Below are 17614 nucleotides of genomic sequence, written 5' to 3'. Positions count from 1 at the left end.
ATTGCTCTCTAAAGAAACCCGACCTTAGCCTCTGGGGTCCTTCTGGGTCTGCTTCTCTCACCAAGCATCACATTTTCGAGGTCCGTCCCGCTGCGGCAAGTGTCAAGGCTTCCTTTCGTCCCGTGGCCGAGCGGCACTCCCGACGTGCCGCTGAGTGGCGGGGCTGGCTTGTGTACCTTCATTTCGTGATGGACACTCGAGGTGATTCCACCTTTCGGCTGCTGTGAAGCGTGCTGCTGCGGACATCTGTGTATAAGTTTTCGTGTGGACATAGGTTTCTCTTGGGTGTGTACTGAGTAGTAGGATTGCTGACTTGTGTGGTCAGTGCCACATTTAGCTTTTGGGGGGACTGCCGGGCTGTTTTCCACAGTAGCGGCGCCGTTTCGTGTTCCTGCCAGCTGGGAGTCAGGGTTCCTGTTTCCCCACCTCCTCACCTGCACTTGTCATTATCTGCTTTTTCACTCTGGTTGTTGTGGGCAAGGTGTGTCTCGCTGTGATTTCCATTTGCTTTGCCCTGGTGGCTGACCGCCTCGAGCATCTTTCCATGCGCTTGTTGGCCATTTGCGTCTCTTTGGAAAAATGTCTGTTTGAATCCTTTGCCCACTGTTTAATTGTGCTGTTTGTCTGTTCACGACTGAGTTGTTAGAATCCCACTTGTCTTGGCACGGCATGGTCTAGTCAAGAGTGCGTCCGTCTTTCTGGACTGTTCTGTGAGTTCCCTCATGGGGGGTCCTTGGTCCCCCTGTGTTTCCAGAAGGTTGGCCCAGGGCTGGATTTCAGTCAGATTCCTTTTGTTATCTTTTTAAGTATGTGCGTGTTTGATTTTCATTTGCCCTCCTTCAAAGAAACGTGTCAGGGATTATGGAGTATTGGGATTATAAACCGTTTTAATTTTCTTCTTCATATTTGCTTACTGAAAGCTTCATTGCAAAGGGCACGAATAAGAGGAAAAACCTCACGCCCGCTTCCCTGCTGAGCTGAACCTGCATGGCGGTGGTGGGTGGAGAAGCTGGGTCTCTTGCCAGGTGCAGCTGTCGGAAGCTCCACCTGCTTGCATCCCCACCCCTTGATGGGAAAGCGGAGGGTGCTCGGGTGGGCAGGACCCTGGGGCCACCCCACCCTGTGCAGGACAGGCTGGTCTTGGGGGGAGACAGGTGTGGTATCCTGCTTGGGCTCATCTCCCACCAACAGTATGGGGCGGGGATGGGGGGCAGTCCCTGAGGAAGCGTGGGCTCCCCGCTTGGGGATGCAGTGGTGACCCCCAGAGTCTGTACCAGTCCTGCCAGCCGTGAGGGTGCCCTTCACGGTGGGGCCTTGCCTGCCACCCCCGCCCCTGCCCGGAGCGCCCAGGTGTGGCGTGGGGTGGCCCAGGGCAGGGCGGTTCCCGCGCCCGTCCTCCAGGCCTGTCCCCGGGAGCTGCCGGCCCAGCGGCTGTTCTGGGCTTGTGCTGCCCTCTAGTGCCTGCTGCGGGGAGGCTGTTTGGAGAGCTGGTGGCCGTGACTTGGTGAATGGACACCACCCCCCACTCCCAGCCTGGCGGGAGCCCTGCCCTGCTCACTTTGGGGGGTCTGGACTTGGTGACTTTTTCTCCTAGTTCTGGGTGTGCGTGCACTGGGGTTCTGACCCTGTCCACATCCTGGAGCGAGTCTGGTTTCTCTTGTTTGGAGAATTTAACCTGCCAACAGGGACCCTTCCCCAGTGTGTGTCCCTCAAGGTCTCCCTGGCTAGGATGGGCCACAGCCTCCCTGCTGGTCCCTGTGACTCTCAGAGCAGGAGGGGCCTCTCTAGCCTGCAGGCTTGTCACCTGGAGGAGGTCCCCCCGACTGACTCTCCTCCTCTGTGCCGCGTAGTCCAGGCTTGGCTGTAACCCAGGGTGATGGGGCTCTGCTCTCCTGGTTTCAGGTGCTGCCTCGGGCAGCCCGTGGGTCGCTCCCGTGGGTCACTGGGGCCTGGGTTCACTGACAGCAGCCGGCCCAGTGCTGGAGGGACCCAGGCGCTGCTAGCCTGCCTGCCTACCTGGCCATGGTGGCCCTGCCCGAGGAGGGCTTCCCTGTTCAGGAAATACATACACACACATGACCTTACTCCGTTTTCCAGCCTGCCCCATGCCGCTGCCCCTGGATTCCAGCTCCACGATCAATGTCAGTGAATTTGGACATGACCCTGATATGAAAAGATTTTTATTTCCAAGGCCCCTTGTTTGAAATGGGGGCTCAGGCCTCCAGCATTGCAGGAGCTCATATAACAAGGCCAGCTCTCTTTGTAATTAATTGAAGTCATTTGGTCTTTTGTGCAGGAGATGAAGCAGCCCTGGCTCCCCTGGGCCCCATTCAGCTGCACAGCCTCTGTCCTTGGGTGGGATGCTTTGGGCCCTCGTGGGGGGCGGGGGACCGGCTGGCGGCGGCGGTGCTGATGTTCTCTGTCTCCTTGCAGGTGTGGCCATCCCTCTGCCGCAGCCATGGGGTCTGAGGATCATGGGGCCCAGAACCCGAGCTGTAAGATCATGACGTTCCGCCCAACCATGGAGGAGTTCAAGGACTTCAACAAATATGTGGCCTACATCGAGTCCCAGGGGGCCCACCGGGCGGGCCTGGCCAAGGTGAGTGACCCCCGGCCCTGTAACCCCTTTCCACGGCTGTTGCTCTGTAGCCCTCCCCCCGCCCCCGGGACTTGGGGCCCATGAGGCACCCATTAATCCACTCCTTGAGCCCCTTATTTATTAAGGACACCTGTATGTTCTTTCCCCAAGCCCAGCACTGTTTTGGGCACTGGGATCCCTGAGGGCATGGATGCAGGGTGGGACTCAGCGCTTCATGATGGGACCTGCAGCCTCCTCACCTCCCTGGGGCTTCGCGGAGCTGTTGCTGAACAGGGCTGACTTTCTGCCTTCATATTCCTCCTTAAACACGTTTTTTTGGGAGACTATCATGTACATGGGCAAGTTCAAACATTGTGATGGGGTCCAGAGGGAGAACGAATGCCCCCTCCAATCCCAGCCCCTCTGCCTGGAGCAGCGGGGCACCAATTCCTGCGTCTCTTCCCATGCCTTTCCCACACGGATGTGAGCGTGTGTGTGCGCCGTAGATGGCTGCCCACACCCTTCTGTGCAGGGGACAGGTCTCAGAGCTCCTTCGTGTGCACGTGAGCCTGTGTATACATGGTTCTGCCCAGCACGTAATCTGGGAGATTCATTGCCTGGTTTGGGGTTCTTTGAGTTGCTTCCCATATGCCTGTCGTTGTGTCTCATATCCAGTCCTCTGTTAGTGATGCTGGGGGTCGCCCAGCCTTTTCTGCAAAGGCCAGATAGGAAATATTTTCACATTCTTGGGCCGGACTGTCTGTCTCCACCTCTCAGCTCTGCAGCTGTGGTTGGTTCGCATCCCCACAGGCCTGGCTGTGTGCCCATAAAACCTGATGTATCAAAGTGAAGGTTTCATAGAATTTTCACCCATTCTGAAATAAGTCTTCTTTGTCATTTTCCCCTAACCATTTAAAAATGAAAAAATAAAGAACATGGCATCAGCTTGCTGGCTGTACAGAAGCAGGTGGTGGGTGGTCCTGGGCCGTGGGCCCTGGAGGTCTGTCCCCCAGACAGTGTCTGCAGCAAGGGGGCAGGTGTGCTGGCCCCCCGCATTCTCGGCCGGCTTTGGCTGACCATGTCACACCCATGCCTTTCATCTCAGCTGCGTGGAGAGCGAGAGGAGCGCCGTGGGCCTGCGGGACCCCCCCCAATCTCTGTTCCTTGCACCACCCACCCCCGCATGGCACAGACTCAGCAGAAGGTTCTCATCAAGGTCCCTGGCTCTGGAAGACCCCGGCCTGGTTCTTGTAGGTTCGGAGCCTCTGTTTGGGGCTGAGAGATTGACTGGTGGCAGTTGTCAGGCCCCTTTCCCCCAGGCGCCCCGTCTGTCTGGGGTGGACTCCTGAGGCCTGGGGCCTCCCTTTATCTGGCATGTCTTCTGTCCCTGACCTCGTTCCGCATCTGCTGGGATGTGGTGCCAGTTCTGTTTTTGGATCCCAGTCCTTTCTGCCAGGAATCTTGTTAACATCATGGAATGTTCTGCCGGCAGCACCTGACGCTCCCCCCAGCCTCTCCTCTCTGTCCTCTGCTATCACCCCCGGCTCCCATTTCTGGGTGTTTCCAGTGTTTTCTGTCGTGGGGCCACTCACGGTGCAGCTTTGTGGGCTGTGACTGAGTCTCGGCACATGACCTCGCCAGCATTTATCCTCTGGGCCCTGCATCTATCTCTGCTCTAAGCTCTTCAAGCCGCTGGACCTACTTTTTGCCAGCTTACTTGAATCGATGGGAAACCACTCAGTCTGGATATTTTTGTGCGTCAGATGTTTTCAGGCACATTTTCTCTCTGCCCTTTGTCTGAAGGTTCCTTTCCACTCCTCTTAAGTGGTGTTTTCTGTGCTGTTTGCTGTGGTGCGGGCAGGTCTCTCTGGAAGGGCAGGGTGGGGGCAGGCATGGCCGCTGGGAGAACTCCCCCGCTGTCACTGAGACGTGCTGTGGGGACAGTCATGCTGACACACGCGCTTGCATGTGCATCCTCCCTGCCCCCATCTGCAAGGACAGCATGCTGGTGTGTCTGGCCCCCAGCGGTCTCCCTGCCTCTGCAGGGACAGACGGATCCAGGGAGACACCCCGCCACATCCCTCTTCTCCACCCCCCACCCCTACGCTGCGTATCACTTCTCCCCCATGCAGCCCTCAGCCCTGCCAGCCTCCTTGGAGAAGGGACCGGGTGTCTTGCTGGCCTGAGCGAGCTCTGCAGACGCCAGGCCCCCTTAACTCAAGTCTCACCGGCCTTGACTGCCCTTCTATGGTGTGTGTGTGTGTGTGTGTGTGTGGTGTTGGGGTTTCCTTTTCCATCAAAGTTACGTTTGATGACACCCCCCACCACCCGAACACTGGACTCAGGGCAGCTGGCTGGGGGTGGGGTGATCACTCAGTGTGAGTGGGGGGCTGGGGGGTGGGGGACTCTGGGTATGTGTGGGACTTTCAGGGTGACCAGCCACATTCCTTAGCCTTGTGCTCTGGGCCACTGCCCAGCTGGGGTCCATGCCTCAGGCTGCTGGAGAAGGGGCGAGGGGGAACGAGTCAGGAGGGGGTATGGCCTGGGGTCTAGGGCCGGGGTTAAGGGCAGTCGGGACTCTCAGTGCATCCCTGAGCCAGGCGGGGCCTGGCTCCTCTGATGACCAGGCCTGCCATCTTCAGGGCAGCTTGGGGTTCTGCTGGTTCCCAGGAGCAGAGGCTGGCCCTTCCCTTGCTCTCACAGGGTCCCCTCCATGTGCACCCCAGCTGCGCGCTGCTCCCGGTGTGGCCATTCGTCCCGTGTCCCTGTTCCCTGGGCGGTGTGGTCTCTTCCCAGGAGGTGTCCCTGAAGTGGGGCTCCTGGCATGGGTGTGCACTGCAGCATCTGTGTCTGCTCTGGGGCCTCACCCACGCTGAGTCCTGAGCTGGGCACGCGGTGGCCAGAAGGTATGACAGTGGAGCCTCCGGGACGCAGCGAGTGCATACAATGCCGGGCAGCACCCACAGCCCACCCTGCTCACGGCTGCTTCCTGTGTGATCACACAGATCCTGGGCAGCTGCACACAGTCCCCCCGCCGCCCAAGCTGCTGATGCCCAGGTTGGCCTGGCCCTGGGGCTCCAGGGAGCTTGGTGATGTGGATGGGGGGTGCCCAGTGCCCCGGTCTCTCTCCATCTGGCGCCTGGTCCCAAGCGGCTGAGCCCAGGGAGGGGCCGCTGACCACTCACCTGGTCTTGCAGATCATCCCCCCAAAGGAGTGGAAGCCGCGGCAGACGTACGACGACATCGATGACGTGGTGATCCCAGCGCCCATCCAGCAGGTGGTGACCGGCCAGTCGGGCCTCTTCACACAGTACAACATCCAGAAGAAGGCCATGACGGTCGGCGAGTACCGGCGCCTGGCCAACAGCGAGAAGTACGCAGGCGGGGGCGGCGTGGGGGGTGGGGCAGACACAGTGCCCACAGAGCCGCCTGTGTGCCCCGGGTGGGCCTCAGCACCCTAGGCTCTCAGCCCTGGGTTCTCAAGGGGCAACATCCGGACCCTCACCTGACCCAGGGCCACGCCATGCACTGGTGTTGCCCTGAACACTGACTGCTGAAGGCCAGCCTTTCAGGGCCCGTCCATGTCCCCCGGCCCTGGGGTGCCTCTCTGTCCCTCCTGGGATGTCTCAGCTCTGCGGCACTTCCTCAGAGGGAGGCTCCTGGCAGGGTCTGTCCGAGCTCCTGATCCAGCAGGGCCCACGTGGGCGCACACTCCACACACGTGGGCATGTCCCTGGGCGTTCACGGCACGCGGGCACGCTCCCTTTCTGTGGAGCTCCTGGCCTCCCTGGCTCGCTGAGACCACTGGTGCAGTGCTGGCAGTGTGTTTACTTGTTTGCTTTCAAGTGTCCTGTGAGGGCACTGTCTGCCCCCACCCCATGGTGCCCGGCCCGTCCTTGGTACCATCTGTACCTTCAAGGGGTAGGCAGACAAGAACTGTCAGAGCCCACGTCCCTCCTCCAGCTCCCGCGCCCCTGACCTGTGGTCTGATTTGGGGGTCCTGGGCCCTGAGACTGGTGAGACGGGACCACTGGCACTGTTCCAGCTGGACCGCCCGCCTGTCATCCCCCTCCCCTGACGGCCGTCACACCTCGTCCTCGTGCTCCAGGGCTATGCCCGCACCAGTGGCTCGTGCTTGAGCAGAGCTCCTCCCCTGGTTCGTCCAGCAGGTGCCCTGAGCCCCTCACAAGCGGTCTGTCCCCAGGTACTGCACCCCCCGACACCAGGACTTCGACGACCTGGAGCGCAAATACTGGAAGAACCTGACGTTCGTGTCGCCCATCTACGGGGCCGACATCAGCGGCTCCTTGTACGATGACGTGAGTGCCGAGGCCGCCCGGCGCCTGGGTGGGCAGTGCGGGCGAGGGCGGGAGTGGGCTCCCTCCTGGACGGTCAAGGCAGGGATGACACGGGACACTCCGCTGGGCTTCTGCTGGGGCTCTACAGACAGGTGGGCGCCGAGCTCAGGAGGAGAGAAGCAGGCTGGAGGTCTGGAGAATCTTTCCTGCCAGGTCAGAGCGCAGCCCTGCCCGGATGCCATGCTCGGCCACTGACCTGCAGCCTGACTCCAGGGCAGCTTCAAAAAGACAACAGCAAGCATTCCATCCCTTGTCCCAGCTGTTGTTTAGTCTCTCAGTCGTGTCTGACTCTGGCAACCCCGCAGACTGCAGCCCGCCAGGGTTCTCAGTCTTGACCTCCCAGGGCCCCTATCAATTCTCACTTGAGTGCTTTTCTTCTCGAGTTTCTATCACTCCATCTTCCTGGAGACCTGGGAGCTGAGTTCCCAGCCAGCCGAGCTGCCCCTGGCTGCATCATGTTCAGTCCCCTTGCTGCCTTCGGGCCTGTGCTGCCTGAGGCCTGTCCAAGGGGTGAGACCAGACCGAGGCTTGATGGGGCTTGGTGACTGAGGCTTGATGCCAAGGCCTCGGGCAGGGCTGGTGTCGAGCAGAGTGGGACCGTGTTTTGGGGGGATGGTTTGTAAATATTTACGGGACCTCGAATATTTGGGGTGATGGCTTATAAATATTTACGGGACCTTGAATAACCCTCGGAGGGACCTAATGGGGTTCATTTCAGGGCTCCGAAGCCTGACTCTCTCCTAGGTGTTCTGCCCTGGTAGGATCCAGGCCTGTCCACGCCCCCTCTGCCCGCTGCGTGCCCCCCACTCTGTCCCTCTGAAGGCTGTCTGCTGAGGACACTCTTGTCCACTCAGCCCTGCTCCCCTGAGGGCGGCTGTGGGCGCCACCTGGTCTCGGGCTGGGAGGTAAGGGTGGGAATAAAGTTCCTCCTGAGAGAAGGGTCAGGACCCTCCCGGGCGCCCAGGGGGGAGCCTGTTAGAACCAGCGGCTTGTGTTTCCCAAGAAGCATGGGAAACATGTGACCTTGCTTGGGTCCCGAGCTGAGTCGCTGCTGGCGTTTCAGCTTCACAGAGCCCGTCTGACCTGCGCGGCTTTTCCCTCTTCTGCTAGTGGGTTTGCCTCGTGGTGCAAGGCACCAAGGGCGTTAGTTACCTGGGAGGCGCGGGTCAGGCTTCAAGTGAGCTCACCCACGTCCCCTAGAACCCAGGGAGGTACCCTCATCCTGGGTCCAGTACCAAGTTTGCCCCCCACCCCGCTTCCTCTTTTCTGGGCCTTGGTTTCCCCATCAATAAAGTGGGGCACAGTGAGTGCAAGGAACCCTTCATTAGGGGTATCCCAGACCCTGAGCTCGTCCTCTTGGCCTTGACCCCAGAGTCAGATGACCCACAAGTCCAGCCCTCTTCCAGACGAGCACACAGCCCCTAACAGCAGGGCAGTACCTACTCGGAGGACACGCTCACAGATGCCCGGTCGCATGCGCTGCTGCCCAGGCCTGTGACTGCCCCCGCGCCACATCCCTGCCCTGTGCAGCTCCCATGCACCTTGCCCCATCTCCTGCCCGTGCACCTCTGAACGTAGGGATCGATCACCTTGTCGTTGGCGAGTTTTCCAGTTACACCGGTGTGTTTTTGTAACCAGCCAGCTCACCCTTGGGCCAGTGCAGAGGTTCCGGTGTCAGATTGATGAGGGGCTAGTGGGGCCATGTGCCTTGCACTTCCTGGGGCTCCTTGATGTCCATTCACTGCTCCCCCTGCTACTCTGCTTACCTCAAGGGCCTCCGGACCCAGGGAGAGGGATTTCATCTCCAGGCCCCCATTCCCCACATCAGGCCACTGAGGCCCTGAGCCGTCACCCCTAGAGGCCAGGATCAGGGCTGGGCTCCCCCAGCTCTCCCTGGTTTCATCGTGTTCACGGCTCCTCCTAGGAGCAGCTCTGGCAGAGCACCGTGGTGGGCATCCCCCAGGCCACGTCTGGTCTCTAAACTCAAAGAGGGCAATTTCCCCGGGCAGGATGAAGCGTCTCTTCTGTAACTAGCACCCTTTCCCTTAGGACACTTAGCCCTTCCAGGAGATTCCCCAGCTCTGAGTGGGGGGCATCGCGGCTCTGTGGCCGGGAACCTTGCTGCATCCCACTCCGTGTCCAGTCCCAAGCTAGCGTTAAAGTCCAGGCCAGCTGGCAGGTAGCCCCAGCTGCCTGAGCTCTGCGCCTCCCGCCGGCTGCCGTCCTGACTTGGCCATGGTGTGGACCACCGGGTGGGGGTGGGGGTGGTCAGTGTTAGCCTTCCGCCTCCCCAGCAACCCGGCCCCAGCTCGCCGCTCTGCTGCTCAGTTCATGGATCATGACTTCTTGGAGGGGAATTTGGCCCCAGCAGCCTGATAGGGCAAAAGAATGGAAGTTCATGTGCTTGAGTACAGGGTGGGTGTGGAGTTGTACGCCTGTTGGTCAAATGACCCGTCATTTTCCACATAGAGTTTTGGAAAGTTAGTGCCGGTTGGGTTGCTTTGTTTATTTGTTGAGTATTTGAGTCATTGCTTTTTTAAACATTATTAAGATATAATTCACAAAGCATACAAACCACCCGTTTAAAACAGACGTTTGTTCCTGTTTAGCTGCTCAGTTGTGTCCTACTCTTTGCGACCCCATGGACTGTATAGGCCACCAGGCTCCTCTGTCCATGGGATTTTCCAGGCAAGAATACTGGAGTGGGTTGCTCTTTCCTTCTCCACGGGATCTTCCTGACCCAGGGATCAAACCTGCATCTCATACATTGGCAGGCAGATTCTTTACCGCTGAGCCACCTGGGAAGCCCTATTTAAAATGTATAATTCATTGTTTTTTGGAGTCATATTATGGATGTGTAGGCCTGATGGCAGGGTGAATGCATAGGGCTTTGGGGAGGTGACCGATTGCTGGTTCCCCCTGACCTCATGCAGCTTCTACTGGAGGTGACCTCAGGCTTCTCATGCTTACGGTGGGGGTCTGATCCTGGCCTTCCCCTGCATGCTGGGCTCCAGCCACAGCTCCCCTTGTAGAGACCTACCACTGGCCCTGTGAAGTCAGGGCCTGAATGTGGATGAGGCAGGCGGCAGGGTTGGATCTGAGGTGTGAAGGAACACCACTGTGTGCTCAGCATCTCAGCTTCTCCCGGAGGCTTCCCTAGGGACTGGGAGTCGATGGAAGCGTGTTTTACGAGCTCTCATGACAAGACAAGGCTTGTTTGCTTGTGACATTAGAAATAGATGAACCTGGTTGGCGGGGATCCTCCCGCGCTTGCCTGGCTCTGAGCACCGTCCCCGCCTCCGCGGTGGGAAGGTGCAGGAAGGCCTGTCTGACACGTGATGTGAGGCTCCGCTGGATGTGTCCCTCCTTCCCCTGTGTCAGTGAGCTCAAGGCACGTGAATTATTCCTCACTGGCTGTGGCCTCTGCCGCGTGGCCTTCACTGCCCGCGATTCCCGCACAGCCACACACAGCTCAGTGCAGGATCGGGGGAAGCCGCATCTGACCATCTGGCCCCAGGCGGGGGCTGTGCGTGGCCCGGGGTGGGTTTTGGACACCAGCATGGGCGAGGCTGTGAAGTGGGCAGGTGTGGGGCTGGTTGCTGACTCTCGGTCCCTGGGCGAGGGTCACACTGCCGCGGGGGGCTCAGAGGGAATGACATAGGTGTCTCACTGCTGGTGTCTGGGGGCGGGGGTCAGGGGAGCTGGGTGCCCAGGGTGGCTAGCGGGCTGACCATGTGCTCGCCCTGCAGGACGTGGCCCAGTGGAACATCGGGAACCTGCGGACCATCCTGGACATGGTGGAGCGTGAGTGCGGCACCATCATCGAGGGCGTTAACACGCCCTACTTGTACTTCGGCATGTGGAAGACCACCTTCGCTTGGCACACGGAGGACATGGACCTGTATAGCATCAACTACCTGCACTTCGGGGAGCCCAAGTCCTGGTGAGGACCGGCCGGGAGATGCGAGGGGCTCCCCAGGTTGGGGGGGATGTGACTGCGGTGCTGGGTGGGGCTCTGCCAGCCCAGCCCCCACTAGACGAGGGCATGCAAGCCCCCCCAGAACCAAGCTCCAGATCCCTAGAGCTTGTGGTTTCACCCGGAGAGCCTCACACTGAACGTGCCTGCGGCCAGGCTTCCGATAGTGCCTCGTGGGGTTGCGTGAGGCTGTTGTCTTGGGGCTCGTGGGACCACGGTTTCAGCCTCCCCATACCTCCCTCTTGGCCTCCAGGTTGGAGTGGGGTTAGTATTGCCCCTCCTGATTTCTGAGGAGTGGGATCCACCTGCTGTTTGCAGTGTGGGGCGGGCATGCAGGCCCCTGAAAGGCACTCTGTGAGTGCCAGGCCCCAGAGGCTGGGCCAGATGTCCAGCGCAGTGGTCTGGTAGCTCCAAGCTGAGAGCTCCCCTGACACATGGCTTCTGCTGGTAGGATGGCAGGCGGCTGTCAGTGTTCCCTGCGTCTCAGCAGAGACTCCTGAGCTGGGGCCGCTGCGTCTCCCTGCCTCTCCCCAGCTGTTAGGAGGCTGGTTCTCTTGTCACAGTAGTTCTTGCAGCTCAGAGCGGGGCTGGAGCTGGGAAGCAGAGGGAGGCACTCAGGAGCTCAGCTGGAGAGCTGTGCTCGCCTTCGTTGGGGGGCAGCAGGGACCCAGGCGGACCCTGGCCCAGGTGCCCTGCCTTATCCCAGCAGAGAGCTGAGCCCTGAGAGGAAGGTTACCCCCGCCCCTAAGATGGGGACATCCTGGGCCATTTGCTGAGGGGCAGGGAGCTGGCCCTCTAAGCAGAGGGCCCAGAAGCCAGGCCCCCCTGTTGGCCGCTGGCTTGTGACCACCTCTCCTTGCCTCTGCCGTGGACAGGGCAAGCCCCCACCCCCGCAGTCTGACCGTGGCTCCCGCTTAGTCGGGCAGGGGAGGCTGGGGATGTGTGAGTTTCCCAGGGGTGCTGTGACAAAGGATTACAGGTCTGGTGGCTTTACCTCCCCGCACGTTCGTTCTCTGAGAGTCCTGGAGCCAGGAGGTTGTCCTGGACCTTATGGGACTAAATTCAGGCATGGACAGGGCTGGTTCCACCAGAGCCTCCAGGAAGCACCAGCTCCTGCCTTTTCTAGCTTCTAGAGGTGCCACATCCCTGGCTTGTGGCCCCTCCCTCAATCCTCACAGCCATAAGCTCAGCATCTCCTGTCTCTCTCTGCCTCTGACCCTCCCCGTCCCTCTTATAAGGACCCTGTGCTGACACTGGGGCCCTGGGAATGCAGAGTCGTCCCCATCTTAGGGGCCTCTACTTAACCCCTCCTGCAGAATCCCATCTGCTGTGACAAGTGGCATGTCGTCAGATCTTGGGACTGGGCCATGGCTGTCTTTGGGGCCGTTTTTCTGCTGGCCATGGGCTCTCTGGTCTTGCATTTGTACAACATTGTGGGTTGCTGGGATCTTGTTACAGTTCCACAGGCTTCCTGTCTTCAACCTGTGTCTCTTCTTCTGTGCCTTTCTGTGGCTTTCCATGAGCCCATGATCATCAAAACCTCCAGGCACTGGGGGTATTTGTCTTTGGGAGAGACTTGGAGAGAAATCGGTGGGGTTGGTGATGGTGGCCTGAGTCTCGCGCCTGTGGTGTGGTCCTCTGCACGGAGCAGAGGGGCTTCCTGGTCTGGGTGCTGCCCAGAGCTGCCCCCAAGGCCCCCCAACAGCACAGCTCCCTGCACAGCAATGCTGGGCTGGGACTGCCTGGTGGGAGGGGCCCCTGTTCTGTCCAGGCCCACACCTGGGGGGGTGAGGGGGGTTCTGGTGCCATTTCCCGCAGGCAGTGTGCTCCCCATGGGCCTGGTGGGCAGAGTGTGAACAGATACCCAGGCTGGGACTGCAGGTGTGCATGTGAGTGTGTGTCTATGTATATGTGAATATATTTGTATGTGAGTATTTGTGTGTGTATTTGTGTTTCTGTGTATACAAATGAGTGTGTTAGTGTATATAAGTACATGTATGTGAGTATGTACGTATACACATGGGTGTGAGTATATGAGTGTATGTGTGTATATGTCAGGTGTCTATGTAGTGTAAGCATGGGTATGTATGTGTGTATCAGGTACCTCTGTGTGTGTGTGTGAATTGTGTGTGTATATTGTGTGTGTGCTGCTGGGCCCAGCTCCCTGGCCTGGTCAGTGGAGGGAGGAACAGCCACCAGTGTCTCTTGAGTAGCTGTGTCCAGTTCTTTTAATTAAATGAAATTAAAAGATGCTTGCTCCTTGGAAGAAAAGTTATGACCAACCTAGACAGCTTATTAAAAAGCAGAGACATTACTTAGCCAACAAAGATCTGTCAAAGCTATGGTTTTTCCAGTAGTCAAGTATGGATGTGAGAGTTGGACTGTAAAGAAAGCTGAGTGCCGAAGAATTAATGCTTTTGAACTGTGGTGTTGGAGAAGACTCTTGAGGGTCCCTTGGACTGCAGGGAAATCCAACTAGTCCATCCTAAAGGAAATCAGTCCTGAATATTCATTGGAAGGACTGATGCTGAAGCTGAAGCTCCAATACTTTGGCCACCTGATGCAAAGAAATGACTCATTGGAAAAGACCCTGATGCTGGGAAAGATTGAAGGCAGGAGAAGGGGATGACAGAGGATGAGATGGTTGGATGGCATCACCGACTCAGTGGACATGAGTTTGAGTAAACTCTGGGAGTTGGCGATGGACAGGGAGGCCTGGCATGCTGCAGTCCATGGGTCGCAGAGTTGGACATGACTGAACGACTGAACTGAACTGAACTGTCCAGTCCTGCCCCGACGCTGCTCCCCAATGACCACCAGATGGCGTTCTCACCCTTCCCTCTTGGCCCATGGCTCCAGGCGCAGTGGTGGAAATCGCTCACGTTCTTTCATCTTTTTCTAGATTCCTTGCCTGGTAGGGGCAGCGATCTGTTGCCCCCATGGCCCCCTGGGAGCAACGGCAGGAGGAGAGTCTGTCTCCTGGCAGTGGGACTACTCAGCTCTGCTCAGCCCTGGGTTTGGTTGGGGTCTCTCCCCAGAGGGGTCCTAAGGGGAGAAAACCCACCTCTTCCTTATAAAAAAGAAAAGAAAGAAGAAAAAGCAAGCCACCACTGCTAGGTCCTGGCATGTGCTCGGAATGGGAGGTGGAGCTTTCAGACATGGGCCTGCCTGGGGGTGGGGTGACCCCTGGAGACTGGGGCCCTGGTGTATTCTCTGGGGACATGCAGCTGGGGGGAAGAGCAAGGAGGGCACCCCACAAGAGAAGTGAGCCGGAACACTGGGGTCCAGGGCGGTTGGAAAGCAGTGGGACTGGATTCGAGGGAGGTCCCTGAGAGAGGGGATGCTGGAGACATGAGGGCCAGCAGCCCTGGGTGATGGGGCAGGGTGGTGTCTGTCTCTGCACACTCCCTGTCCCCTAGGACGGCTCCCAGCATCTTGCTCCTGTGCTGCACCCCTGGTTTGCTCAGGGTGACCACTGCTGTCTCCCCCGCACCTTCACCTGCCCTCACCAGCCCAATTACTGAGTGCTAAGAAGCAGCCAGTGAGGTGTGCCGACCACAGCGCTGGCTCCCTGAAGGAAGAACATTCTGGAAGGCAATGGACCTAAATCTTGGCTTCTGGTTCAGAGGGGGTGGGAGTGCACGTGGGGTCCCTCACGCTGCCAGTGTAGCCAGTTCAGCGGGACAGTATGGGGGCCCCAGATGCTGGCCTGGCACCCCACGCTCGTCCTCCAGTGATCACATGCTGGCCGTGTGTAATGTAGGTGTCAGTCTTTCCTTGCCAGACATGGAACCCATGGAGTCAGGGCCTTCGGTCCGCACTGTGTCCCCATCCCCAGCAGCCTTGCATGGGATGGGGAGGGCTCTACCAGGAGAGCTGGGAGCACCACGGGCATGGAGGTTCATGCCGTGTGGAGGCCACATTCCCTCCTGGGCCGACACGGACATCACCCTGGGGGCAGGGTGGCAGGGGCTGCCGAGGTGTCCTCTTGTCCCTGGGCTGGGGATTCAGGAGCCACTCAGGATCCTGGGAGGGTGGTGCCCTACTCCCCGCCCTTCCCCTGGGCCCTGAGGAGTGTTCCCCAGTGGATCGCGCGCCCACATCTGTCTCCCTGATCACACCATGCTTTTGTGTCTGCAGGAGCTTAATTGCAACTATTTCAGTGTTACGGTGGCAGCACTCTTTTTTAAAAGTGTCGACTTAGGTTGCATGTCTTCCTGAGCCTTTCTGTGCCTGTTGTTACTTTGGCAGTGTGATTTGAGTGTCAGCGTGATGCGAAGAGCCTGGTGTTGATAAAGTCGTGGAATTTACTCTGCAAGGCCGGCACTGTGCCGCACTCAGGCAGCGAAGCTAAGAATACCTGCAGATCTGAGGCTCCAGATCGCTTTAGAGACAAGATTTAAAATAGACCTGGCCTTCCTGCAGCCTGGACGTCGGGCAGTGAGGCCAGGAGGTCGTGGGTGGTGGGAGGCGGGTGTTGCAGTTCTGTGTGATTTGGGGACCCCTCCTGTTGGGCTGGGCCTGGGTGCAGGTGGTGCTGGGTCAGCGTCCCAGGGTCCATCTGTCTGCCCAGCCTCCCTGGGCAGCACGCTGCCAGAAACCGTAGATGAGTGTGTGACACACCTGCCCATGCTTGCTGCCCGGACATAGGGTTATGTATCCACACGCAGGGGTGGGGGGACAGGGCGGGACCAACTGTGTTCCCTGTGGGGATTGTCCAGGCTGTGACTTTGGACTCTGCGATTGGTTTTCCCTGGCTTCCCCAGCTGCTTGTGTTTGCTGGGGCATCAGGCTCGCCTGAGTCAGGGCACGGAGGAGAGGGTCTCATGTTGTGCTCAGTCATGGGGTGTGACGGGTAGATTGCTGCAGGCAGTCGGTGGAAGGGGGGTGCAGGTGGGAGAGCCTGGGAGTGGGGAACCTGGCCCTCTCTCTGACCTTTAAGGAGCCTGAGCGCTGCTCTAAGCGTGGTGAGAATTTCTCCTTTTGACTACTTGGCACCTGCAGTTTTTCTTTGGCATCTTTGCTCAGGGGAGTTCTGCAGGAGAGGGATCAGGCAGGCTTTTTTTTGCTGCTGGGAAATGTAACGCCAAGCAGGCAATTGGCTGAGCCTGCACTTGGTACTCTGGAGGGGTGTGTGTGTGTGTGTGTGTGTGTGTGTGTGTGTGTGTGAGTGACAGTGTGCGTGTGTGTGCATGCGTGGGCATGGGTGTGTTCGTGTGTGCACAGGCACATTTGAAGGTGTGTGCTCCCTGTCTTGAGGCCTAGGGAGGAGGCCAACTGGTGTTTCCTGCCCTCTGGCTGCAGCTTGGGGAAAAAGGTGTGAGTTGGGCTCAAGTCTGTTGCTGTTTGGGAGGGGGGCTGCTGGGCTGCTCCCCTCCCCCTTGATGGGCCCCCTGCTGGCCCCTGGGGACCCCCTGCAGGCCCAGCCCAGGCAACAGCAGCCCAGTGCCCAGCTGAGCCTCCAGTCCCAGGGGACCAGCTCCTCCCCAACCCTGCCTCCCTCCCTGGCCATGGGCTGCAGGCTCCCCCTCCACCTGCAGGTGGCGCTGCTGGACCACAGTGCTGGGCCCGCTGTGAGGGCCTCGGCTTTGTTGTCCCCGGTGGCAGAACTGGGAATTCTGATGCTGGATGGAGCCAAGCAAAGAGACCCCAAGCGGCCCCCTGAAGGCACAGGATGCTGGCACAGGGCTGGGAGAGGCGGTTTAACAGGAACCCAGAAGGGTTGAGCCCCTGGGGCTTATGGGAAGCACAGCGGTTTACCCTCCTCCACTCCGGGACCTCTCCTCCTCCCTGCATAAAACCCTAGGCCCCTTCTTGTCCGGACCACGCTGTCTTCCCTGATGCCACCAGCCCTGCCTTTCTGCTTGTCACGATTGTGTCAGAACTCTAAAACCAAAAGCTGGCCTTGGCATTCAAAAATTAACTCCTGAAGTTGGAGAAACCTTCCAGTCTCACACCAGGGCATCGAGTGTCATCAGGCTGCGAGGGTAGGATGGCATCACTACTTATGCTGGTGGGTGAGACAGCAAGCAGCTTCAGAGGGTTTTGTGTGGCGTGGCTCAGCACGGTTTGAATCACAGATCAGCCCGATTATCGGACTATTTCTTGCCAGCCTCGCTCGCACTGACCCTGTGGAAGCCTGGTGCTGCCCCTGCAGAGCTGGACAGTTGTGTCTGTTGATAACCCATGCTGCGGGAGCCTTTGGGTGGATTGGACACCCGGGGGATCCCAGGGCACCCCCGGGGGCCTGCGCCCGCCCACCGCCCACTTGGCAGTGGGATCCAGTCCGGAGGCTGCTTCCTGGAATCTCACAGTGCTGGGGGGGACAGGCACAGTTGGTGTTTGTTCAGGGGATGCAAAGTGGTTTTCACATCGCGCTAGGCAGAGTTAGGTCAGCCTTCTGCGGAGGAAAATCTCACCATATGCTCTCCTGCGGAGCCAGTGAGGCTGAGGGGGGCGATCTGCTGAGGTTCCCGATGATCTGATGCCTCGTGGTGAGCCTGGGCAGCCAGGTGGCACTCCAGCCCGTGGGTCGGGGGAACTGGCTTCTCGGTGAGCAGGGGCGGGAGGGCTCGTGACGCAGTGTGCCCTGCACAGGTGGTTTGCGATCACTGGGAGGCTGCTTTCCTTGTTCCTTCCGTGTTTGCCACAAGCTTGTCTGTTTACCCACTGTCTTGGTGGCATGCTCCCTCCCTCTCTCTT

At 59.0% G+C, this 17614-nt stretch overlaps 1 protein-coding gene across 2 annotated transcripts in view; it reads left to right on the top strand.

Moving 5' to 3' along the window:
* KDM4B (lysine demethylase 4B) overlaps positions 1–17614 on the top strand; it is a 118813-nt gene that overhangs the window by 35349 nt on the left and 65850 nt on the right. For both annotated transcript variants that reach the window (XM_065917985.1, XM_065917984.1), the window contains exons 3-6: positions 2434–2599; positions 5776–5951; positions 6783–6897; positions 10686–10879. In XM_065917985.1, coding sequence (XP_065774057.1) covers positions 2459–2599; positions 5776–5951; positions 6783–6897; positions 10686–10879 — 626 coding nt within the window. In that variant the 5' untranslated portion in view covers positions 2434–2458. The remainder of the gene's footprint in view (positions 1–2433; positions 2600–5775; positions 5952–6782; positions 6898–10685; positions 10880–17614) is intronic.

This window comes from Muntiacus reevesi, chromosome 1 (assembly GCF_963930625.1).
Source record: "Muntiacus reevesi chromosome 1, mMunRee1.1, whole genome shotgun sequence".
In the NCBI taxonomy this organism is placed as follows: Eukaryota; Metazoa; Chordata; class Mammalia; order Artiodactyla; family Cervidae; genus Muntiacus; species Muntiacus reevesi.
The sequence above is the reverse complement of the archived record's forward strand: the minus strand, read 5'-3'. Positions and strand labels throughout refer to the sequence as shown.